General features: G+C 53.4%; 1 protein-coding gene across 1 annotated transcript in view; it reads right to left on the bottom strand.

Moving 5' to 3' along the window:
- Nucleotides 1-6,900: 6,900 nt before the first annotated feature.
- Nucleotides 6,901-26,552, bottom strand: part of FAM222A (family with sequence similarity 222 member A) — a 53,106-nt gene continuing 33,454 nt past the window's right edge. Inside the window, exon 3 of the mRNA XM_032847415.1 lies at nt 6,901-8,591. Within this exon, the coding sequence (XP_032703306.1) occupies nt 7,312-8,591 (1,280 nt within the window). The 3' untranslated portion in view covers nt 6,901-7,311. The remainder of the gene's footprint in view (nt 8,592-26,552) is intronic.

Genomic DNA, 26,552 nt, shown 5'->3' on the forward strand with positions numbered 1-26,552 from the left:
ACCCTCTCGCTCTTTGAACATACCCCTAACTTTATTCCAACCCGGATTTCTTATTATGTGCGTGTATGTGTATTTAATAATGATAAAGCACTTATATGTCATATTTGACAGGAGGGCTTTTTTCATCTCAACTTTAAAGCACTACTGGGAAATAATTAGTGCTACTAGAGTCAAAAACAATGGGACCCCATCAGAAAAGACAGTCTCGGAAACTCTCAGATCTTAATTGAACAATTACCGCTTATGCCTATGAATACTTCATTATTACATGCCCTGTTATTATTAGCTGTTATTATTGTTTTAGATGAATGCTGGGGATTTTTTAAAAATCAAAAGCCATTTTCAACCACACTGTTCATCTCCCCGGAACGCACACTCCTGACATTTCCGAATATAATAACGTTGTAGCCGGCAGTCTCCACACCTCGCCCAGAAGACGTGTGTTCTGATCATTTCAGTTGTTTGGACGGAGCCGTTAAAGACTCTGGGCCTCTGTTCATACTGTTATTAATTGTTGACTCCCTGGCAAAAGCGTTGGTGTGAGAATCAAGCACCCCTTACCTTTTCATTTTTAGGAGCACAAAGCCATCAGGACAATGGGGAGATCTTCGTTCACCCCAGGCTCATGAGATGAAGCAAAAGAAGGGATGGTGGTGGAGGCAGAGGACAGGATGGAAAGGGCACTGGCTGCAGAGACCCAAGCCCAGAGAAGGCAGGCGAGCTGGGCATCTTCTCTTCTTGGAGGGAACCATGGGGGGAGGAAGCAGGCGATCGTGTGCTGGTAGGCACTGTACTCAGTGTTTGGTGTTCACATCTCAGGAGCCATGTGTGGGAACGGGAGGACGGGTGTTGGATGTCCCTCCAGAAACCATGTCCCCCTTCCTTCTTCGCAGCACCTGTTTTGTTCAGAGTTCTCCACTCTGCTCCACAGTCAGGAGCTTCCCTAGGCCAACCACTGTGACTCTATTTCCCTTACTAGGGATTGGTTGGGGAATTACCACGTGAACCTATGATTTCTGACCTATGAGACAAAAGGGGAAGTCTGCCGAAGGAGGGGGGATCCTGGGAAAATAAGAGAAATCTAGGAAGACGCTGTCTTTGCTGGGCACTGTCGGGTTTATGATGTGATGCCTGGAACTGCAGCAACCATTTTGTGACCATGAAATTGTTGGGTAGAATAGAAGATGGAAAGAGATCTTTGATGATACCATTGAGCTGCTGAATTAACCAACCCTGGGGCCATCCTACCTCCCTACCTTAGGGCTTCTTATGATTGTTGGAGATAATTTTTCTTTCTCATTTAAACCAGCAAGTCAGGGTTTCCTGATACCTTACCCAATTCCTGCGGGTACAAGAATATGTTTTGATTCCTATTTTACAGATGAGGAAAGTGAGCCCCAATGAAGTAAACACACTTGCCTAAGATCACACAGCCTAGATGTGGTGGAGTCAGGATTTGCCCCCTCTGTCTTAGAGGAGAACCCTTCTAGGGATTTGTAGGATTGTCTTTACATGGTGTTTTGGCCTTTCTAAAGCATGTGGTCATCCATTTCTCCACTGTAACAGCCTGTAATGGGTTCCAACAGGTGAGGACAGGGGAGGCTGGATGGAGCTGGGAATGGAACCCAGGTACCCAGATTCCAGCAGACAGCCTTCTCAGCATCTCGAGGTGCTCTGTGACATCAGAGAGTCTCGCTTGTTCTTACCCTCTCCCCCCGCCCTCCTTTTGGGATGCAGCCACCAAATCCCACAGATCAGCCTTTGGCCTGTGCAGGGTGGGACGGCTGATCCTCGAGTTTGGCCACCAGGGGCCGCTGTAGTCATACCCAGGGGCCTGCTCAGCAGGGGCCGGAGGGAACCTAGAACCAGCCAACTTGGTCAGGAAGAGCCCCTCACTGAGCTCTCCATTAGTAGCACCCTGAGGCTCTGAGTTCAGGAATTCCCTTACCTCCCAACAAGGAGAGAAGGCAGCCCAGATCTGCCCCTGGACAGTCTAGAACCTAGTTGCTGTGTGCCTTCAGGCAAGTTGCCTTCCCTCTCTGAACCTCATTTTCAAAATCGGGGTACACCCCCACTTGTCAAAGGAGGGATTCCTTCTCTTTCCTTGCAGATCTCTTCTCTCCTTTGGGCCTAGCACAACACAGTGAACAAAGACCAATTAGGATGTGGTGGCCCCAGAACTGAGGCCCAATGACTCCAGGTCAGGGTTGGAGTCCAGTCATTGCTCCACCAACTGGGGAAACTGAGGGCCACACATCACCAGAGAGAAGGAGCTTACTCAGTTTCCCTAACTGCAACACAAGAGGTAGGACTCTATATTTCCTGAAGTATTGTTCCTTGGGATGTTAATGGATAGAAACAAAAACTTAGGTGATCAAAAATATTAGGGAAATGCTGGGTTAAAGCTAAAAGGGTACCTTGCCTGAAGGACTTTTCAGAGCCTTTAATATGCTAATATGATTTGTGCAGCTCTAAGGTGGGGGAAGGGGGATGCATCTGTTTCTTTAATTCTTTTAACCTAGAAACCCATTTTCCAAGGTGAAAGCAGCTGGACCAGGTGATGACAGAAGTAACACACCTAACTTTTGGGGCATCTTCTCCCAAGGAGGCTCTGTCCCCTAGGAACCTGACCACCTGTTTCCAATATTCAACCCCTGGTGGTTGTAATGTGCTTGCTCTTTGTGGTGGAAAAAGAGGCAGCTCAAAGAGGGGTGGTCACTTGCCAAAGACCGGGTGCTCATGAGGGAACCAGGTCTGTCTGATCCTCAGCCCCTAGGCCCCACTGCCCTGGGACTGCCTCGGGACTCATTTGCCCTGTCATCCTTATCACACGTCACCTGTGGACATCCCAGGTCTTCAGAGGCCACCACCTCCTCTGATAGATTTGGAATTGAGTCTCAGGCCACACAAGTCCGCCCAGGGTCACATACGGTGTCAAGGAGGGCCACTTTTCCTGTCCCCTCCCCTCCCACTACCACTCTCTTAGGGAGCTGGCCCATGGTGGTGATTTAAATATAAATCCATGCGGCATCTGGGTGGCTCATTTGGTTAAGCATCTGCCTTCAGCTTGGGTCATGATCCCCCGGTCCTGGGATAGAGCCCCATGTTGGTCTCCCTACTCAGCGGGGAGTCTGCTTTTCCCTCTGACCCTCCCCCAACCCTCCCAACCCCTCCCAGACGCGCTCTCAAATGATAAAATCTTTAAAAAAAAAAAAAAAGAAAGAAAGAAAGAAAGAAAAAAAAGAAATCCTCTGACAATAGGTCCCCCTGGCTGGGCCACAACTTCCAGGCCCGAGCAGGGGCAGGTGGGGTCCCCGAGGGCCCTTGAAGGCCGCCTGGATTGCGCAGTGGGTGGGGCAGTGGGAAGCGTGCACGTGAAACCCACGTTGGCGGGCGGAGTCCCGCCCCTCTGGAAGCCCCAGTGTAGGTTCCAAGCTGAAGTCTCTGGCTGTTGCCACGCAAGGTCAGGGGTTGACCTTGTCTGCTTCCCCTGTCCAGGAGTGGGGAGGTGCACGGAAGGCCCGCCTATAGGAGTCGGGAAAGCACAGAGCTACCCTGGAAAGGTGAGTGTTCCTTGTGGCGGCTCCGCTCATGTACTTGCTCAAGCTTTCAAGCCCCTCTGGGGCTGCTCTGATGTCAGTGTGAGATGGGGTGATGCTCTCCTAGCAGTTGTTAATGACAACAGGCGTCACATAGTGGCGGTTATGTGCCAGCCATATGTGGCGACCACCTCGGACACTAAGGGGCGTGAGCGCAAGACCGCTAAAGGGAGAGAAGGAGCCCAGTGTCGCCCCAGAAGACCTAGAGGAAGGCTTGCAGCTCTGCCTGAGGTGGGGGGCAGACAGATGGCAGATTCCCCCACTCTGAGCCTTCACCCAGCACGAAGTCCTGCCCCCTGGGAGTGCAGGACCCAAGGCTGGACCCACGCACTGGAGCGAATTGGCCATATTTGGGGCGTGGTGGTAGTTCTATGTTCTCTGCAAAGTGCAGCCCACTCCCAGGGCAGGCTTGGAGTCAGATAGGCCCAGGTTCTATCCCAGCTGCTTCTCCATTCTCCACCCTCAGCTGACCTTGGGCAAAGTGATTGGCCTTCCAGGGGCCTCACTCGCCCCACCCCTGCCATGGAGACGTGCACCTGTGTCATGTTGCATGATCTATAGGGGACTAGATACCATTTAGCACCAGGTCTGGGGACCCATCTGCTGGCAGTGACTGTGGGCATTGTAGCATTGGTGGTGATGTCATCATCACCCGCCCTGCCCCTCCAATGTGGCAGGTAGTCCAAGGTGATTATGTGAATGGAGTGCAGGGGTGCTGCACGCTGGAGGGCCTATTGAGATAAGCCAGCCCTGCTCCCAGGAAGGAGCCCGGCCAAAGCACCTGGGAGCCGGTGGTGCTAGGACAGGGCTAGAACCCTAGCCAGACTGTCTGTGCCATGCACTCCTACTGCGCTATGTGTAGACCCACAGACCCTGCCCATGGAGGGCGAGGTTTTCCCAGATTGGAGGCAGGTCCGTCCTCAGCCCACATCTCCAGATGGGGGACCTGGCCTAGTTAGAAGAGTGGCTCCAGTCTTGCCTCCTTGCTCTCCCCTGATGCTCCAGTGTGGGTGGGCCCCTGGGAACAGCCAAGCCACAGGCCACCATCCAGCTCTAAACCTGGCTCTAGACCCCAAGTTCTTGCCCTGTGCTTTTGTACCCTTGAATTCCCTGAGTTATGGTCACTCCAAGTAGCAAAGCCAGGATTCCAACCTGCTTCTAGTTCAGGCCAGAGGCTGGGCCTCCCGGGCTGCCTGCCTCCTGGGCTCCCCCGGGGTGCTGTGAGGCCACAGGTGGGCTTTGGCTCCATGTGAGGGGAGAGGCTGCTGGAGTGTCTGGGGTGTCTGGAGGCGGCCTGAGCCAGGGTGTGGGACCTGATGCCGGAACCTGGCTTCTTTTTACCGTCCTTGCAGCCGTTCTCAGGTTCTGTGTTCTCGTCTGTAAAATGGGGATGATTTTGTCACACACCTGATGGTGCTGTTGTGAGGCTGTTTTGGGAGATCAGTGAAGCGCTCAGTCAGCTGCCGCTTACATACCACTTATGGTCACTCCTAGAGGCCTTCTATGTAGCTGGTCACCCAGCACGACCCCTGGACTGCTCCCCCGGGGCGTGCGGGGTGCTACGCTTGGTTCACTGACCTAGTTCCGAAGGGCTTGGGTCCTGTCCTGGCACCCAAGTAGGGCTGTGTGCATAGCAGGGGAGGCCTGCATCAAACTAGGGGCTCTCCAGGTCCCCCCCAGGCCAGACGGCAGGCTCCCCCATGCCTGGGCAATTAAGGCAGAGACAGGCTGTAAAGAAGAGTCCAAACCATGGGGTTCAAAGCCCCATTTTTCAGACTTGCTGTGTGACCTTAGGTCACTTCACATCTGAGCCTCGGTTTCTTCCGCTCAAACACCTACTACCTTGCAAGGATGTGGTGAGGCTCCAGGGAGATACAGTGTGTATGAAAAGGCCCAGCACAAATGGATTGCTGATAAACATGAAGTACCTTGGGTGGTCTTCTGCAGATCCCCTGCCCCCGACCCAGCACAAGGGCCTGGGTGGGTGTGTGCTGGGGCTGCCCAGCCTCTTTGGCCTGCCCGCAGTTGCACTGCCCACCCAAGGAAGCTTGGAGAGTGTCGGGGACAGAGGAGAAGCTGGGAAGGAATGTAGTGCGACATGGGGGACACCATCCCCAGACAATTCAGGGAATGAGCCACTGGGCCCGGGCTTGGTTCTGCCTCAGCCACGCTACAGACTGATCACTGGCCGTGGCCCAGGGGCCTTTAGCCTGGGTGCTGGCGCGTGAACAGGGTACATGACAGCGTCCCCCTCTCAAGAGCTGGAAAAGTAAATGACCCACGGAATGCCTGGTGCAGTGGGCACCCCTGGCCCGCTTCCTCGGGGCTCTGTGCTGGGTCGGCTGGGGAGGAGATGACCCCATTCTACTCCTAAGGGAGGGACGGCAGAAAGAACAAAACAGGAGCTACAGAACAATTCCACAGCTGAGACACCATCTGTGTTTTCCTTCTTTTTTCTTTCTCTTCGTTTTTAAAACAATATAGTGCAGACTGCACTTCTCACAGTAGAATATAATGGTCAATTTTAGTATAAAAAAAAAACATTCTCAGAGATTTGTAAATGCACTTAGTGCTTGAACAGGCCTTGGAGAGATACAGTACCGCTTCCGGAGTGCCAGAGGGGCCAGGGCTCAGGGAATTCGGGCCTTGGGGATGTAACCGGGGGTGGGGGGGTGGGTAGAGAGGGATCCCTGCCTGCCTCCCTCCCCCAACCCTTGATGGTGCCCAGCAGGCTTTGGAGGGCAGCTTGCTGGAAGGGAGTTGGATTGGGTCTCCCAACTAAAACCAGTAGGTCGCCTCCTCGCTCGCTCCTAGGAAAACCCCAGAAGGCGGCAGGGTAGGTTCCCTCTGACTGGTGTCTAAGATGGCAGGCCCACTGTTAGCCCCTGTGGTGCCTTTGTGCGAATAGGGAAAATGGCGCCCCTTCCTCAAGATTCAGAAAATTGCCATAATAAATATACAAGTCTAGGATGCAAATGGTGTCTCCTTGGATGAGGTGCCCTTGTGCAGTGCACAGCCTGTATAGCTGTGCCCAGCAGCCCTGTAAGATGTGGACAGAAGGGGGAAGGTGGTAGTACAGGGTTTGGAGAGAGTGGGAATGGGGTACAATTCTGTGTTGGGAAGGAATGGTAGGAGAAGGAGAACCTGGAGGAGGAGGAGCAGGGGGGACTGGTAGTCCTTGGAGCCTATATTAGAGTGGTCTTCACCTGGATTAGCCAGTGGGGGACACTGTAGGCCCTGTGACTTTCTATACCCTTTCTCTGCTCCGTTTCCAGGAGACTGGGGAGATCATGGTGGGAGATGTCTGACCCCCCCCTGACTCTAGACTGTCACATTTCCTCCTGTATCCCACCCTGGCCTGAGCTCCTCTCCTGGGAAAGCCAGAAAGAACCATTCCTGTCTTAAAGTGGTTTCTGTCTCCCTGCCTCTGCTGGCTTGGATGGAGGCAGTGGTGGACGTCAGCAGCTGCCCTGGGCCCTCCCCGTGTCCTAGGGCAGCCGGTGGCAGGGAGGGGCCTTGGGGAGCCTGGCCGTCGTGTTCCTCCCCATTAGGTGGCTGCGTGGCAGCAGCCTGCCTGGCTTCCCTGTGGGCATCCATGGGCACTCGGGCCCAGGGTGAGGCTGGGCACCCCTGTGCACTGCCCACCCTGTTCCACGGCCTGCCTCCCCGCTCGGCGCCCTGTCCGTCTGTCCGTGTGGCTGCCGGGCGGGCCTTATCTGTAGACGGGCAGGCGGATGTGGGCATGCTGGTGGTCAAGCAGCCGGGGCACGGCCACGGTCTCGTAGCCCTTGCCCAGCATCTGCTCCTTGATGCAGGGCGGCCGGATGTCATTAATGAGATACTCCAGCGACTGCAGGCTGCTGCTCAGCACCGCTGTGTTGCAAACGCTCTTGCTGGGCAGGCCCGAGAGTGCCTCCGCGGGGGGCCCTGCTAGCTCCCGGGCCGCCCCCGGCCCCAGCTCGGTGACTGCCACAGCCGCTGCCGGGTTGTAGCAGTCGCTGGTGGGGGTCACCAGCACGCTGTTCCAGGGGGCGGCGAAGTACTGGCCCACGGTGAAGCCAGTGGGCAGCCCCAGGCCGCAGTTGAGGGGCGACCCACCGGCCCTCTCGTAAACCCGCCCCCCGCAGGCCTCCGGGGACTTGCTGGCCACCGTGCCGCCACTGTAGGCCCGCAGTGGCTGGGGCGGTGGCGGGGGCGGCTTCTGCGGCCACAGCAGGTAATCCAGGCCCCCATCTGCGTACCCTGCAGGCTTGGTGGCCCCAGCCAACGTCAAGGCCGCTGCGCTTCCCTGGCCCAGCTCGGCGCCCTTCCGGCAGTCAGGCAGGCCAGCAGCGGCCGCATAGGCCATGCCGGGGAAGCTGGGCACGGGGCCATGCTTGGCCGGGCTGGGGTGGGGACCGGCCACAGCCTGGCAGGTGGCAGGCGCGGCGCCCGGGGCCTGGCACTGCTGGTTGAGCTGGTACAGGATACTGTGGATGGAGGGCAGGTTGGAAGGCGGCAAGGGCAGGCCACGGCCAGGCAGGGGGATGACAGAGGCAGCAGTGGCAGCAGCCGCGGGCAGGCCGGGCGGCGGGGCAGGTGCTTCGGGGGGCTTGGGGTAGGCCAGGGGCCCCAGAGTGCTGGGCGCCGGGTAGGGCGCGATGCCCACCTGCACGGCAGCCGGCGACAGCTTGGTCCGCTTGCCCTCGGCGCTCTTGAGCACGCTCTTGGCGGGCCCGGAGGGTGCAGCGGCGCCAGAAGAGGACACAGCGGCCTTGACAATGGCCAGTAGGCCCTGGTAGCCAGCAGCGTGCTGTGGGTAGGGGCTGTAGCGCTGGCCACTGGTGTCATAGCCGTTGACGGTGCGGCCGAGGTGCTTGTGCTGGGGCACCCGGATGTTGGTGGGGAAGATCTTGATGGACAGTGGGCTGTTGGCCACCTTCTCCGCATAGGCGTCCAGCTCGGCCGGGCTCGGGTAGCGGGACGAATGCATGGAGCTGGCCGCCGTCTCACCTGCGGGGACAAGCGGGAGAGGAAAGCACAGGTGAGAGCCACCTCTGTGACCCAGGGAGCCCACGGCCCGCTACCCGCAGCGGGGCTTACTCTGCCCCTCCCTCCTTCGGTTCCCCATCTGTCCCATCCCCTCGCTCCTCCAGCTTGTTCCATCTACACTCCAAAGCGGCACATCTAGCGTCAAGTACGGGAAGGAAAGCGCACGTCGTCAGCTGAACTCGCACAGACCAAATGCACTCCTGCAACACCCCTGCGGCCGAGCGATGGGACATGGCCAGTCCCCCAGAGCCCCCTGCACCCCTGCCCAAGCAAACAGCTGTCCTGACTTCTGACGGCAGTGTCAGGCGGGATGGAATCCTGCTATGCGTCCCCACCCATACAGGCCTCTGCCACTTAGGGTGGCTTGTGGGATATGCCCAGGTGGCGTGGTCCATGCGTTCTCGCTGCCCTGTGGTCCTCGTGTGGGACGCAACCATCACAATGTACTCGTCCTTGCTCCTGTTGATGGCATTGGGGGCAACACACTTAGCACCATATGTCCTCATGTACACATTATCCTGTGACTTCTGTTGGGACTATGCCCAGCAGGGGGATTCGGGGCAGATGACTCTGCAGCTCTAGGAGAAGATACCCGCAGTCTGCCCAGGAGACTGTCCCAGGCTCCGCTCCCCCGCAGAGCCCAGACGTTCCGAGGGCTCTGCAGCCTCAGTGATGCTCGGTGTCACCTGTCTTAATACCACACCGTCAGGAAGCTATTCCTCCTATTGCTTCATTATCCTCTCTGTGCCTCCCTTTCCTCATCTGTAAAATGGGGTGATGATGACCTGCCACCCTCTGTGGGACAGTTAAGCATGCTGCTCCAGGAATGGAGCACAAGGCCTAGAACGGGGGGACATGGTGCAGGCAGCAGCTGCTGTGTCAGCTTCTAGCCTTTTCTCCATCAGCAGGCAGGTGAGGGGGGAGTTTACCCACCCCGGCTGCCCAACCCCTCCCTGTCAACTGCAAGGCCAGTGGTGTAACCCCTGCCTTTTCTGCATGTGGTTGGCATGGGGCTGAAGGGTACACTTTGTGTGACAGACTGACTGTCCTAGTCTTGGTGGCACAACTGGCACCTTCTATGGGGCAGGTGGGTTGCTGGTGGGCAGACCCCCTTCTCTCATCCAAAGCCTCTCCCTGGGCCTGAGATATTTCTCAGCATTGCCCAGGTCCCTCCTTGGGTGGAGAAGGGAGCAGGGGCCTCCCAAGAAATAGTTGGGAAGAAATAGTTGGAAGTTGGGTTTAGAACCGGCGCACTGGGTAGAATCCTGTCTAGTTGTGGGCTTTGTGGCTCTGGGCAAATGGTCCGTCTGGCTGAGCCTCATTTTCCCCACCTGTGGAATAGGCATCAGGCATAATTATGCCAGTCTTACAGGGTGGCTTGGGGGAAGGGCTGTGCCAAGGGGCTGAGCAGAGGGTGTGAGGCTCACAGTCGGTGCTGGGAAGGGGCGACCTCTCTGGGCCCTTGGGCAAGGGGACCCCTCAAGGTCTCCACGGCACATTGCCTTCCTCCTGCCCCATGAGCACCCCTGGAACCCACTGGGGACTTGAGAATGAGGCTTCCCCACACTGTGGCTCTGTTTCCTCATCTGTAAAATGGGCATGATGCTCCTTGGGACACTGCCTCCCAGTGTGGCTGCAAGTTCCAATGAGTTGTGCGTGGTGGGGTGCGTCAGCAGAAGCAGGTGCTCTCTAGGCGGAAGTGGTAATACCCTCCCATCTGCCTGGGACAAAGGCCTTCCTGAGGAAGAAGGGGTAGCGGCTCAGGCTGCCCTTTCTGACCACAGGTGGGCCTGGCATGGTGGCTGGGTGGAGTGCTGACCCCATCACCTGCCCTCCTCCCCCTCGGTTGGAAGGCCTCACCCCACATCCCATCCTTCCAGAGCCTCAGCCCTGGTCCCCTTGTTGGGCTCACAGCCAATCTCGGCAAGGTATGTGCTGCAATGGGAAGGCACAGGCATTTTGGGGTGCGGGGGGGCTCACTCAGGCCAGCTTCGGAAAGCGAGATGGCTTTCTAGAAGAAAGAGCATCCCAGTTAAGGCAATGTTGAAAGGGGTGAGGAGAGAGCAGAGAAACACATATCAGGCAAAAGAAAACAGCACAGGCAAAGGTCCAGGGGCGAGGAAGCCTATCCCCAGTGGGAAATGTAATTCAGAATGAAAGCAGAAGCCAAGGGCGACGGGCGACAGTTGACAGTCGACCGTCGGGAGAGAGAGGTGGCCTGGGAGGGCGAGAGGTAGGGCAGTGGCTTCCCCCACCCCACCCTGAGGGCACATTAGCCAGTCTGGGGATGTACTTGGTCCTCACACTTGGGTTGGGGGAGCCGCCACCCCAACTACGGGGGTCCAGTGGGTAGTGGCCTGGGATGCCATGGGACAGCCTACAGTGCACAGGACCACCTCTGTGCGCAGAGAGTGTTGGAGAAACCCTGTCCCAGGCCATCAGCAGCCAGGCGAGGTTTGACACGGGAGAGGGAGGTCCAGGCATGCATGTCAGAGAGGTCATTCCTCTCTGCCCTGAGGTGCAGGAATGCAGTCTGACCTGGGCAGGGCAGCAGGGAGGGAAGAGGCAGGCAGCCCTCAGCATCCCAAGGAGCCTGGGCCAGTGCCCCTCCATCCCTGGGTCCTAATCTGGGCCAGCAGGTGGAGCTGACCCCTGGCAGGCCACAGGCCTCCATCCTTGACCCTGCCTGGGGCAGCCCCCTCCTAAGTGGCCTAAAATAAACTCAGTGTGGAGAATGGAAATGTCACTTTGGCCAACGGGGGAATCTTTCTCCGAGATTGGATTTAAACTACATTATACAAGCAATTTCATGGGCACTTAGCGCCGCTCGGAGAGTCCCGCAAAAAAGGGACCAGCTCTTCATTTACCAGCCATAAATCAGCAGTTGCTATAATGAGCACAAAAATGTCACTTTTATGCAATTTTACAGATGAACAAAACTGGTGAAATTAACTGTGGTAACCTACCAGAGTCAGCAAAAGCGGCTGCTGGGGAAAAAATTATATCTGTATGTATTTTTGTTCCTCTTCAACCCCCTTCCCAAGCAGGTTTCTGCCATTGTGGTGTGAAAACTCATTTGTCCTCACCATTATACTTTCATTTGGAGTTTATCTTGAGTATCCAATGAGCCACCAACTGTGAAAATGATTAAATCTACAAAATCTATCTAATGGATGGAATAAATTAGGTGTTTAAAACCTTTAAGAAGAAGATGAAGAAGAAGAGGGGCTTTGTAAAAAGGGTTCAGCCTGTTACCGGTTCCCATTCGCTGAAGGATGGGCCCGTCTGGGCCCCCCCAGTCAGCAGGGCTCCCCCAGGGCAGGTTGGGGCCTCCAGTATTTGCGGGAGCCGATGGGGGTGGGGGTGCCCTTTGGCTGCACTGAGTACAGGCTGGTCTCTGGGCCCACAGCTTTTCTCAACATCTCTTGTCTGGAGCACCTGAGCACTCTTGAGAGCCGGAAGCGGGGGAATGGGCAGTGACAAGTTCAGCACCATAACAGAGCCCCATGGGGTCAGGGACTCATAGGTTTATGTGTGGCAGGCGGGGGACCTGCTGGGGGACCCCAGGGCCTGTCTTCGATGCTGCTCCCTCCCTGCCTTCCCTGGACTAGGGGACCCCTACCCCCCTAGCTGGACTAGGGGATCCCTACACCCCCAGCCTGGAGGTCCCATTAGTGCCTGGGTGTGGTCACCACAGACACCACAGCAGATCCTGGTGGCCCTGGGCTTGTCCTTCTGCCCCCCAAGACTTGGGCTCCCTAGCTGGCCCGTCTGCCGCCGTGTCCCCCAGCATCTACAGGACACAGAGTAGGTCTCCAGGAATGTCTTACTGGACGACTAGGCTGTGCCTGGATGGACCCATCCGGCCTAGGGGCCTCTGTGTGCTGCCAGTCACAACACTTGGAAGAACGAGTCCCAGGAGGGACTAAGCTAAGGAGACAGCCCATGGCAAGCTGCCTCTCCAAAGCCCCTTTCCAGCCCCGTGTCCAGACACTTCCTGGACCCTTGTCTATGCAGGCAGCGCACAGGGCCTTGGAGAAGCAGCAGCAGCCAGAGCAAACCAAGGTTCCCGCCCTCACGGAGCTGACAGTCTCACAGGGGTGACAATCCTGAGACCCTCTCAGGCAGCCACAGGCCCCAGGAACAGGGACAAAGCAGACGTGGTAGCTTGAAAACCTGTCCACGAATCCTTTGGCACTCCTCCCACAAGTAGTGGAGGCCCATCTTCCTTCCCTGGAATGTGAAGGAACTCAGCTACTTGATTCTGCACTGAGTGGGTGGAGTGGGTGCCGGCAGGGTGGGTGGGGATTGTGGCTGGTGGGGCACCATGTGGCCCTCCTGGCTGGGCGGTAACAGGCAGCGTGGCTTTGCACAGACACCAAGGTGGCTCTGTGCCGGTCTGTGCTCCGGGAAGCCCCAGCCCCACGGAGGGCCACGTGTGGGTGTTTGAGTGGACCGCTGGCATCCACCACCTGACATGGGAGGAAGCAAGCCTTCGGAAGCTTCCAGCACCCAGCCCAGGTCTCCCTCATTCTGCTCACAGCAGCAGCACAGAGCAGACACACCCTCCCCACTGTGCCCTGTTCTCCCAAGCGCACCAGATGGCTGTCGGAGGTCACTGAATCAGGGGGTGGGTAGTTATGCAAGCACAGTAAGCAAAACAGTGGGGCCTGGGGGTCGCAGTGACCCCGCGGAGGGGTGCCTAGTGTGGACACTGTGATCAGCGAAGGCGTCTGATAAAGTGGCCTTTGAGGGAAGGCTGCAGAGTGAGGGAGTGAGCTACATGGCTCTCTGACAGAAAAGCGGTCTTCGCAGGGGACAGCAAGTGCCAAGGCCAAGGGGAATGGACCAGGCGTGCCTGGGGAAGCAGCGTCAGCAAGGGAGGATCGTAGAAGGTGGACGGGGTCAGGCACTGTGAGGACCTGGGCTCCTGCTCCACGTTGGAGGGCGGGGACCAGAGGAGGGACAGGACTTTTCTAGAGTTTTGATGGGACCCCTCCAGCTACTGGGTGGAAAATCGGGCAGGGAGAGGGGGCCTCACAAAGAAGTCCTGGGAGCAACTTGATTGTCCCCACGAGACAGAGTGTCCAGCAGGTCCTCAGTAGAAATGTGCATTGCCGGGCATTGAAACTTAGGTTCTAGAAGGTTCTGACGAAATGGGCAAAGGTGTACCAACAGTACAGGTCTGTGGAGATAGGAGGTAACAGAGGGGCTGTACCTGCAAGCCCTTAGCCTCTCTCCTTCCCTCTCGAAGGGGGGCCAAGCCAAGACTTAAAGACAAAAGCCCTTGAGGCTGGCATGGTCTTGCCTGGGAGGGGGGCATTTTAGTTCTCTGTGCTTTTTTGTAGTCCCCAGGGGGTGGCCCTGACCATGTGTCGTGTGAGGGTAGGGGAGAGGCGCTCAGCTCTCCTTTCTCCCAGGGCCCTGCCCTTGACACCTGCGTCACAGCAGCCTGCTTCAAAGCCACCTCCTCTACCCTTGGCCTGGAGCTGCCCAAGGCCCTCCCTGGCTCCCCGCCTGGGCCCCCGCCACTGAGGGGAGCGGAGCACCAAGGGCAGCTGGGAGCCTTTTGAGAAGGCATCTTCTGGGGGGCTGGGGAGGCAAGGGTGGGCTGAGTCAGGCTGCTACCTCTCTCCGGGTCTCAGTTTTCTCTTGTGTAAAATGGAACACTACTCCTGGTCTTGGGAGAGTTTTTATGAGCATCCTCAGGGGGGGCTATGGTTGCTGGTGGTGATGGCTTCACTAAGTCCCCTCCACAGCCTCCAGGCCCCCGGATGCGTCTCTGTACAAACTCCTCCGTTGAGCCTGTGTGTGTGTGTGTGTGTGTGTGTGTGTGTGTGAAGTCTGAGCTGCTCAGGCTGGCATCCAAGGCCCTGGCCATGGGACCCTAACCTCTCTCTGCAGCCCTCTTTTCCCACAGGCCCTGGACATACCCATGGTATCCCTGGGCTCCCTCTCACGTGCTGACAGCCATCCTTGGTGGAGCGCCCTGGGCCAGGCACACTGCCAGCTCCTTACAGCCCTGCCCTTTGGACATCCTCATGGCAGCCTGGGAGGTGGCCCTGGGTTTCAAAGGTGGAGGGGAGACATTCAGGGAACAGGGTGTCAAGTGTGGACTGCAGATGAGCGCCCCCTCCTGCCGCATGTTATTGCTGACTACTGGAGGACAGAGGGGCTAGGGATGGTCCAGGAGCCAGGAGATCAGGGCTGGGGGGCGGAGACTGGGGTGGGCGAGGAGGCTGTGCCCGGCCCAGAGGCGTGCACACCTCTTAGACTGTGTTTTGGTTTTGTTTTTTTTTTACCCAAATTTCCCCTTTATTCATTCAAAGGATACTGTCCAAAATTAGTTTAGTGAGAGTCTGGTATTCTGACAAATCACGCATTTCAGAAATTTGATTGTAGGAAAAATCCACCTTCTTGAGATTTGGGGTGGCTTGAAATTGAAGAATGTCGTCAATTTATTGTGAGAAGCATTAAGTTCTAGAAGGTAAGGCATACAACTCACACAAGACAGATCTTCAATTTTATTTACTGAAAGATCCAACTTCTGAGGTGAACATATTCACAGAGGTAGCTGGGAGGTAGCCCAAGGAGCACCAGTTTGAGAGCTAGGGTGGCACAGAAAGGATCTGTGAGCCAGGTTCTGATGCTCTCTGTCGCCAGGCATCACGGACACCGTGGCTCGGGACGGGTGTCTCCCTCCACAGGCTTCTCTTCAGTAACCAAATTCTCCCGGGTCCTTTAGAGCCTAGCTAGGATGATGCCACCTTGTGCTCATGTCCTTGGACACCCCCCTCACCTGGTCTGTGTCCCACACCCTGGTGGGAAACCCTCCATGTCTGCCTCCCCTCCTCCACACCCCCCAACCACTCCTCCTACCATTCCAGGGCGAATCTGGGGTTGGGTGGACCTGTCCATGTGCCGCCTGGTGCACAGAAGGCACCTGAACTCTGCCCTGGGAGGACGGAGGAAGAAGTGGGGGACGGAGGAAGAAGTGGGGCTTATACCCGGCTGGGGTGGCTGGCTTCGGCCTCCGTGGGGTTGGGCTCTACACCCCTCCCCGCCCCCAGGGCTCCCATGCTGTAACTGTCTGTTGTCTTCAGGGCAAAATACTGAGGGCAAACGTGGCTCTTTCTCCCCATCCTGACCCCTGGGAAGATGTGTGGGGTCCCAGCAGGTGTCTGCAGAGTCCATCGACTCCCCCCACCCCCACCCAGTTCCGAGGCCTGTGGGAGGAGGCAGGGGCAGAAGCCAGATAGAACTGAGACTCCGTGTGCAGAAACCATGGCCCCCACCCTGTGAGTTGGGCCCTCCCTGCCGCACGGCCCCCATTAAAGTCCTGTCAGGAAATTTAAGAGGCTGGCTGCCAGTGCGGATGGGCCGTCACTGCCATTACGTTAATGTTATGGGCCTTTTACAGGTGCCTTAAAGAGATGTGGTTATTAACGAGTATATTAAGCCAATTAAAAGCAGCCCTTTGAGTGGGATTTAATGTTGCTACAGGGAGACGGGAGAGTGGGACTCGGCAGCCCCTGGTGGCCCCCCACCAGGAGGAGGGGAGAAGCATGGGTGGCCAGGCGGGGGCTCCACAGGAGTGATGGCACGGGTGCAAAGCTGGGACCCTGGCTGGGGTCAGGCCGCGGTGTGACCACTTGCTGTGGGACCCTTGGTTTCTCATCTTTAGGGGGAGAAGGATGGACAAATCACAGTGGGCTGAAGTCCATGGGCTCCTCTGCCCTGTAAGGCCCGTGGTGCCTGCTCCCCGAGGGGCAGTGGAGGAAGGCATGGGGGTGGTTTCGGGGGTGGGGTTGTCCAGGGCAGCGGTGGGGGGAGATGCCAGCTCCCAGGCTCCAGGGTTCTCAGTGGGAGCCCAGGCACCTCCCACGGCCATGCCAGTGCCTCCAGGTACTGTCCAGCTGAAGGCAGGCTCCTGCAGGGCCATGGACATGCTCCCACAGACGTTGTTCCCTTGGGGGACCTTGGGTGTTTTTGACTGTAAGGTGGAGTTCTGTAGCTTTCCCCTGGGAGGAGTGGGAGGACTACAGGCATGCCAGGCACAGTAGGTACTCAGCGAATGTCATTTCTTTCTCATTTCTCTTTGCCCGTTGCCTCTTCCCTTAAGCCAGGGCACACACTACCTTGCTGAGATGGGGGAGGGGTGTCCCCAGGCACCTTAGGGCACAAGGGGTCCCTGAGCACAGGGCCTGGCCCAAGCCCACAGGGAGGAGCAGTCCGCATCTGCATTCCCCTTTGCTGCCGACACTGTGCCCTTGGAGGTGGCAGCCTCCTGAATGCTCAATTAACGTGACACTAATTAGCTGGTGGTACCAGCAGAATCCCTAATGAGGCCGCCCAGGAAGGGGGGTAGTGGGGAAGGCGGCTGGGCCGGGGCTGATGCAGCTGTCCTCTGGCCCACACTGCGAGGGCTGGGGGAGGGACGAGGACGACCACCAACAACCCTGACCTGCCCCTAGCCTGCTGACCCGGAGTGTGAATCCAGGTGCCCCAGTCCCCAGCAGGTTGACCTCAGGGAGGTGACCGCAGCTTCCTGGCCTCCATCCGCCCTAAGAGGACGGAGCGGGCGGGGATTCCACGAGAGAATGCGTGTCTGAAATCTTGGTACATCATGGGTGCTCAGAAAGGCTAGCTTCCTGCCTTCCAGCTCTTTCTGGACCAGACTAGGCAGTGCAGGGTGGCGGTGATCACTGGACGCTGCGAGAACTCTCATTCTCTAACCACATGTGTGCACGTGCACACAGGCTCACATGTACACACACCCAGATGCTCAGGGACACGTGTGGAGTCACAGGTGCCCAGATATTGAGGGCCAGCGTGTACACAGAGACCAGGAGATGCTCACAAGCTCGCACGTGTATCTACCCATGGCTTCCATGCCCTGGAGTGCCTGGGGGGCCCTGCGGGCAGGGCTGGGGGTACTTTAATCCTTCCCAGCCTGACCTTCCTGCCACTGACCTGTGTCTCAGTCTCCCTTCCCTGCTCCCTGCCTGGCCTCTGAGAGCCTACTTCTCACTGTCCCCCTGTGCTCAGCTTGTTGACCGCTGCCTGAACAGTGCCCTTTGGAACTGCTGCCTCATCTCCCCTCCTTGTGGCCACATACATTCCCCCCCTCACATCTCCATCCACAACCGCGTGGATCTGACTCATCCACCCTTTGCTCCCCAAGTGCCCGGCCCCCTCCCATCCCCTGCTCCTTGGCACTGCTTTCTCTGCAGTCACATCCCCGGCTCTCTGTTCTGGATATCGGTCCATTGTAAGTGCGGCAGACACCTTCCCTGTCTTTGGCTATCTTGACTTTTTTTATGGTGCATTTTGCCAAGCAGCAGTTTTTTGTTTTAATGTGTTCCAACCTGTTTTCTTTATTCGTGCTTTTATCCCCTCTTCCCATTTGCAAGTCCTTCCTGGTGGATGTTCCCTGTCATTTGCTTTAAAGAATGATACGGTTTTGTGTTGCATGGTACCAGATTTTTAGTCTATCTGGATGTCTTCATTGTGTGTGGTGTGAGGTAGGACTCCAATGTCATTCATTCCACATGGATAAGCAGGGGTCCCAGCCCTGCATGTCTATCCCCAGGGATCTGCAAGCCCTGCTTTGTCCCAGACTGAGCTCACATGCACACTGGTCCACATCTAGATGTTCTGCTCCATGCCCTGGCTCCCTCTGTCCCAGTGCTGATCCCACCACCTCAGCCTTAAGCCAGAGCAGTACGACCCTGGTCCTCTACCCTTCTATTTCTTTGTCAGGCGCGTGTTGCCCGTTCTTGGCCTTTTGTTCCTATCAACTTCAAAGTCAGCTTTTCAAGTTACATACACATACACACACACAAATGGTCAGGATGTAAGGATTGGACTGATTTTTTCCTCTACTGAAATCTCTGTCCACATGCAGGACGTACATCTACATTTATTTAGATCTTTAAAAAACATCACTGGCTGGTGCAACCACTCTGGAAAACAGCATGGAGGTTCCTCAAAATGTTGAAAATAGAACTACCCTATGACCCAGCAATTGCACTGCTGGGTATTTACCCTAAAGATACAAACGTAGTGATCCGAAGGGGCACGTGCACCCGAATGTTTATAGCAGCAATGTCTACAATAGCCAAACTATGGAAAGAACCTAGATGTCCATCAACAGACGAATGGATAAAGAAGATGTGGTATATATACACAATGGAATACTATGCAGCCATCAAAAGAAATGAAATCTTGCCATTTGCGATGACGTGGATGGAACTAGAGGGTATCATGCTTAGCGAAATAAGTCAATCGGAGAAAGACAACTATCATATGATCTCCCTGATATGAGGGAGAGGAGATGCAACATGGGGGGTTAAGGGGGTAGGAGAAGAGTAAATGAAACAAGATGGGATTGGGAGGGAGACAAACCATAAGTGACTCTTAATCTCACAAAACAAACTGAGGGTTGATGGGGGGAGGGGGGTTGGGAGAGGGGGGGTGGGTTATGGACATTGGGGAGGGTGTGTGCTATGGTGAGTGCTGTGAAGTGTGTAAACCTGGCGATTCAGAGACCTGTACCCCTGGGGATAAAAATATATGTTTATAAAAAATTTAAAAAAAAATCACTGAATATACTTTTTCTCCACAAAGGTCATTTACCTCTTCCACCAATGTATTTTCGTTTCTTAATGATACCATAACGTGGCTAAAATGGATGGTTCCTAGAAAGACACAAACTACCTGACTGACTTATGAAGAAACAGAAAATCTGAACAGACCTATCACCAATAAAGCACTGGAATTAGTCATCAGAACGCCTCCCCCCGCCACTGAAGTCACCACCACACAAGATCCCATGTCACACTTAGGGGGTATGGCTGGGATCAGAAAGCCAGGGGGTAAGTTTCAGTGAAGATGGGGAGAACTGGCACCTCAGCTGTGGCCAGCGGGCACGCACGACAGCACAGCTGCTCTGGAAACCTTTCTGGCAGTTCCTCAAAAGAGTTCAACGGAGAACAGCCATGTGCCCAAGCGACACAACTCTCCTCAGTTTCACCCGCAAGACCCATGGAAACCTACATCCCCACAAAGACTTGTGCATGAACATTCATGGCAGCATACTCACGATCGCCCCGAAAAGTGGAGCAACCTGCACATCCGTCTGTAGACACGTAAGGAAAACGTGCCGTAGCCACACCAGGGAAGATTACTCGGTAATGACGAAGAATGACATATGGGTACGAGCTACTTGAGGGCTGAACCTCGAAAACATAGGAAGTGAAAACAGCCAAACACAAAAGGCCTCACATTGTATGACTGCATTTATCTGAAACGTCTGAGACAGGCACATGCGGAGACAGAGGGTTAGCGAGTTGTGTGGTCCAAACTGATGGTTCATGGGTGTGGGGTTTCTGTTTGGGGCCATGAGGCAACGTTCTGAAACTTCATGGTGGTGACGACAGCACAGCCCTGTGAATTCACACTACAGGGTATTCACCGGTACGCTTGGAAGGCACAGAGCGTGTGGCGCATGTTACCATACACGGAAAGCTGTTTCCCAAAAAAAAAAAAAAAAAAAAAAAGTGATAGTATCTTTTTTTTTTAAATGTAATTTCCAGCTCTTTAGCTGGAAGAGCCTGGCCTGCTGCCTGCCTTTGTAAATAAAGTTTTATTGGAACACAGCCATGCCATTCATTTCCGAGCATCTGCGGCTGTTTCCGCGCTACCACGTGGCCGAGCAGAGTAAGTTGCCATAGAGACTGTGTGGCCTGTAGGGATGAAAATATCAGAAAAGTTACAGGAAATGTTCGCCAGCTCCTGTGTGTAGGGGAACACGATGGCATTTGGATGTTGGCCTCATAGCTGCGATCTTGCTGAATTCTTCCGGGGTTTCTATGCAGCTAGTTTTACTTCTTTCTAATCCTCGTAGCTTGTTACTTATTTTCCCTGTCTCACAGAGCAGGCCAGGACCTCTGCACCATGTGGACAGGCAGGGATGTGGATCTTTGTCTTGCTCTGATTTCACCAACCCTCAGCTTGGCTTGCAGTGGGTTGTGCTTGGATGCTCTGTAGTGAAGGAAGCTGCCTTCCTTCCTAGGGCTAGAGCTGATTTTTATTTGTTAAATCATACAAAGGGGGCTGACTCCGTCTGGCCCTCTCACAGCCCTTTATCTCTGAGCTTCTGTCCTTCTAGGCATGGTTCCTGTGGCGGGGGTGGCACTGGCCCTTCCTTCTGTCCTGAGGCTGCGCTCAGCGACAGCTACATAATTGAATCTGCTACCAGAGGTTTGTCTTTAATTTTATTGGAATTTTAAATTGCTTTGTTTCTTCCGTATTTTATTAGTGTCAGTGGAAGCAGCTGCACCTGCAGGAATGCTCATGTGGCCACCGGTCTAGCCTTCCGGGGTCAAGGTTGGTGGGTGAGGGGTGGGAATGGGGGAGAAATGCCTCTCCCTGCTCCTCCTAGGTTAGCAAGCCCTTCCTCCCATGAAGATGAGAGAGTGGGCTGGAAGCCTTTTGTCCTTTTGTGAGCGCGGGGAGGGGCGCTCCCACTCACTGCGGAAAGGTGGGACAGGTGATGTATTTGAGTCTGCCACCAGGCCCTAGGGGTTCTCTATTGTTTTTAATCCTTACATCACAATCGAGTTAACAGGCCCCAAGATGGCCACTCACTCACTTGTCCAAGACCTCACACACATACCCCACTCAGGGCACAGCTAGGATCTGACCCCCCAGACCAGCTCTGTCTCCACACCTTTGCCCTGGAGGCTCATGCTCAGGAGGGCAGTATGAGGCACAGAGAGGCTGTGCCACTCACCCGAGGCCTGGCAGAGCAAGGATGGCAGCTCACATCAGTGTCCTGGGGTAGCTGCCTCATCTCTTCCCTTCCTGGGTGACAGGTCCTGGAATGTCACCCCCATGCTCCCATGATGCCTCTCTGGGGCTCTCTCCTCAGCCCGTACCTAGAGCAGTGCGCATTCCAAGTTTATGGATCAACACCATGATGAGAAAGTCAAATATTTATTATCAGGGAAGGTCCCGAGCAGCTGAGAAAAACACGCTTCTGTCCCAGGTGTGGGCAGGTCCTATCGGGGACCCAGGGACTCTGGCCAGCTGGGAGTAGCCCAGGAACTCAGGCCTGAAGTAAGGGAGGGGAAATGGACTCCCCTGCCCACTGTACACACACACACATATACACCTTTTTTTCCTTCTTTTTTCTTTCCAGGTCACTTTCTCTAGTCACCTGTTCCAGCTGCCCAGGCTCCTGGACACAGGGCCACCCCCACGCCTGTCTCCTCTACTTGCCTGACCTCAGGCCCCAGAGAGGGAAATTGCGGCCATTTCTGGTTTGCTGGCCATGTTCTGGGCATATGTGGTTGCCATGCCTTGTGCAGGCTTGTGCAGGCAGATCCCATTTTATAAAGAATGGAGGGAGGGCATTTCAGACCGGGCCATGTCCTCCCTTGACCAGGCCTTTGACATTATTGTCACAGGTGGGCAGAGCTGGATGGCTTCTTAGGTCCACCTGACTTGACCCCTTCTTTACAAAAGGGAGAACACTGGCCCTAAGAAGCTGACCAACTTGGCCAAGGACAGTACCCTTCACCCAGTTGAGACCTTTCTCCTGTGATAAGAAATGCAGCCAAGCCTATGGTCCAGTCACAAAGCTCAGGGAGAGCCCTTCCCATCTCAGCTCTGCTGGAAGGCCACAGGCACAACTGCCCCACAGTTATGCCCAGGAGGAAAGGGCAGGAGCCTCACTCTGCCAAGTGTCTAGGCCCTGACCAGCAGCAGGGCACCCAATACAATTTGCTTATCTCCCTTCCTGCCTCCCTCTTTCCTGTGCTCTTCAATTACAGGCAGAGTCACTGTCTTTTCCAATCAGTGCAAAGATATCAAAGGGTCTGAGCGAGCTGGAGAAGCAGGACGTCCTTGGTGGCCCCCCACACTATTTCGTTCAAGCCTTGGAGCAGGAAGGAAGGACAAGTCCAGGTCATCACGCCCAGCCTCTGCCTCCAGCCAGATGCACAAGAGCAATCAAAGGTTACAACACACAGATCCTCTGAGCCAGTAAGTCCACCTGGGGAAGACCTTTTTATTTTTAAACAAATACACATACATGTACAAAGATCCATTACAGCCCTGTTCTGAATAGCAAGAGACTAGAAACCACCTAAATGCCCATCAACAGAGGGATGGTTTAAAATGTTATTCTTTATCCAAGTAATGGAATACAATGCAGCTGTTAAAAAGAATGAGGATATTCTTTCTATCACGTGGTGAATAACTGCCAGGACATAGGAGTCATGAAAAAAGGCAAGGAATTGAGAAGGGGGGGCGGATATGAATGTTTATACGAAAGGTATTTATTGTTCCTCCTGAATGTGTATTTTTCTGGAGGGTATTTAAGAAACTGCCAACATTGGTTTCCTCTGAGAAGGTGAGTTGTTTTTCATTTTAAATTCTTCTGCTTTCTGAATTGGGCACCATGGACAATCTATTCAGTGAAGTACTTAATTTAATAAAAGAGAATATGTTCTCTCTGAAGGTCATATAAAGGAATGAAGGGGACTGTGCATGAAAAACATATTCCTTGAAACCAAAGCCCCCCCCACCAAATTATCTGTCCTTGTTCTGTTTTTGATAAGGCAGACAAATATTTCTCTATACCCCTCTTTCTGGAAGAACACCAGCAGAAGAGTGAGCCTCAATTTTGAGAAATGTTGATATAATACCTTCTCTTCCTACAAATACCCCCAAAGCAACATGGAACAAAAACACAAGTTCCATTTTTTGGCAAAGTTAGGAGACCACTAAACCCCTAAACAACAATGGAGAGGCTGCCCGAGAGCAACAGCGATCCAGTGGGGAGTTGAGGGAGGAAGCAGAAAGAGTGCCATAGCTGTGCATTTCAGAAAGAACCGGCAGCATATACTTCCCAACTGTGACCGATACATCCTGTATGAGTCTAAACAAAATCTAAACCCTCTTTTTTGCAGTGAAACCAGGAATGCAGCAGCTGGTTATCAACCTTCCCTAGGCCTATGTGGTTCTGAAAAGCAAAGAAGGTAGGGCTAAATAAGAAATCCCACTAATAAGCCGTACTTGTAGGAACCGGTTTGTCTCTGAGGCCACTGGAGGGAAATAGCTGGGCTGAGAAAAACTCCAGAGGCAAGTAATAAAATTGAACCAGGATGGTACTTAATCGAAAGGAAAATGAGACAGGCAAAGCCTATGTAACAGCTGGCAAAAAAAATAAAATAAATCCCACTTCCCATCAGAAAATGTAGCCACAGATGAGACGAAGATTATAGCCCAATATTTCACTGTGAGGGAAAAAAAACTTTGTAAACAATTGTTTCTATAAAACAAAAACACAAGGCAGATATACAAGAGTAGAGGGAAAAACTTGTAAAAGCAAAAGGGGGAACATGGAATGTATAAGGAAAACAAAAAGTTCAAAAAAAAAAAAGTGAGCAAAGTGAAAAGGGTACATCAGGAAGATAGGCAAAAGACAGACAATCTTTGCTTAACTAGAGTCTCCAAAGAAGGAAACTGAAATAATATAAGCCTGGGAGATCCCCGTAAAAGGGCATGGTACTGTGTTCCGGGAAAAAAAGACTCTCAACGGTCAACCCCAAGGCACATGCTAGTGAAAGTAATAACATGAAAGACAGGAAAGATCTAAGTGAAATGTAAGAAGGAAAAACCAGGCTTCAACTTCTCCATGGCAACATCTGACAGTAGAGGAGAACACGGTATGGTCTGCAAAGATCCTCAAGGAAACAAGTGACCCAGGGAGAATTTTTCACTCATTCAAGCAGAAGGTCGACAAGATATACCTTTCTGCACTTGCAGGAACTCCTGGAGTGCTGTTCACTTGAGGCAAGCCATATATCCACGGACTAGCTTTGGGTGATGGGAAACTAATGCACAAGAACTGGTGGTGAGCAGTGACCCTATTTCTCTAGGAGACAGACTGAAATTAACTGTGGGACTGTGACCAACATTACAAATCCTGGGAACAGGAGCGCCTGGGTGGCTCAGTGGGTTAAAGCCTCTGCCTTCGGCTCAGGTCATGATCCCAGGGTCCTGGGATCGAGCCCCGCATCGGGCTCTCTGCTCAGCAGGGAGCCTGCTTCCTCCTCTCTCTCTCTGCCTGCCTCTCTGCCTACTTGTGATCTCTGTCTGTCAAATAAATAAATAAAATCTTAAAAAAAAAAAAAACAAATCCTGGGAACAGTGTAATGGTATTACTAATAACAGAAGGTTGCGAAGGGGAAAGAGAGGAATGGCAGAAGCACATAGATATCCTCATATTTAATAGTTGGGATCAAAATATATATTTTTTTAAGATTTTTTTTTTCAGTAATTTCTGCACCCAACGTGGGGCTCGAACGCACAACACTGAGATCAAGAATCATATGCTCTAACGACTGAGCCAGCCAGATGCCCCAAACAGTATTTCAAACTGATGTCAGGTAAGGGCACCTGGGTGGTGCAGGCTTGGTTAAGTGTCCGACTCTCAGGGTCATGAGATAGTGCTGTGTGTTGAGCCCTGTGTTGGGCTCCGTGTAGAATCTGCTTGAGATTCTCTTTTCTGCTCCCTCTGCCCCTCCTGCTTGTGCTTGCTCTCTAAAATGAATAAGTTAATTCATTGATGTCAGGTAATGGAGGCTTAATATGAAGAAGTGAGCTCTAAGAAAATGTTGAGAAAAAAAGGAAATATATCGATTTCATAATTTTGTTCATTTTAGGAAAAGTATAGATACTGTTCCGAAGAAACAGGTATCAGGGTATTATTTGAAGTTACAGCACTAGAACAAGGACAACCTTCTGTATGATCAGTAGGTACACAAAAAGCACAGATCACATAGAGAAAGACTTTTTTTAAAAAGATTTTATTTGAGAGAGAGAGACTGAGCAAGAGAAGCAGACTCCCCAGTGAGCAGGGAGCCTGACATAGGGCTCAATCTCAGATCATGACCTCAGCTGAAGGCAGGTGCTTAACCAGGGGAGCCACCCAGGCACCCTGAGATAAGACTTTTCAAAGCAATTAAAATAAAACACAAAATAGATCAGACACCTGTCATATCAATAAATGTAAATGGCTTAAAACATTCAAAAAATTTTAAAAAGACATTCAGATTGTCTCACAAAGCTTAATCCAACTCGACGGTATATGAGTCACATCTAAACCAAGTAATTCAGAAAGGCTGAAAGAAAAGGACTGGTAAAGTTTCATGGAAAATGTGAATTAAAAAAGCAGAAGTTACTGTTGTATTAAATATGGCAAAGAAAGATGCAATTCACTACAAAGAGTTAAAAGATTACTATCTGTGTGTTTTAAAGGACATTGCATCACCATGCAGGATGCCACACCTGTACGTGCTGCAAGAAGAAACAGACTGGGAACACATGAGTAGTAGGTGTCTAATTCATTTCTCCATCCCTGACAGGTAAGCAAGGAAACAGAAAACATAACCAACATAATTAATGGGGGAGACATAACTGATATACACCAAGCTCTGAATCCCCCAAATAGCCACACTTCTTTTCAAGCCCCATTTGAAAAGTCATAAAACTCACAAAAACTGATTACATCACAAAGAAAAATTTAAGTCCAAAAAAGTAGAAATCGTGGACAACATTCTCTGGTCATAATGCACTATAACTAGAAATAATTGATTACAAAAGCACCTACTACCGGAATGGACAGATGGAATTCAAATGAGCCTTAGGTCAAAGAAGAAATCAAAACCAAATTATAAGAGATTTTTAAAATAATGATAAAAATGCCTTCTATTAGGGCACCTGGGTGGCTCAGTGGGTTAAGCCTCTGCCTTTGGTTCAGGTCATGATCTCAGGGTCCTGGGATCGAGTCCCGCATCAGGCTCTGCTCAGCAGGGAGCTTGCTTCCCCGTCTCTGTCTGCCTCTCTGCC

Source organism: Lontra canadensis, unplaced genomic scaffold, assembly GCF_010015895.1.
Source record: "Lontra canadensis isolate GAN:19392208 unplaced genomic scaffold, GSC_riverotter_1.0 scaffold187, whole genome shotgun sequence".
In the NCBI taxonomy this organism is placed as follows: Eukaryota; Metazoa; Chordata; class Mammalia; order Carnivora; family Mustelidae; genus Lontra; species Lontra canadensis.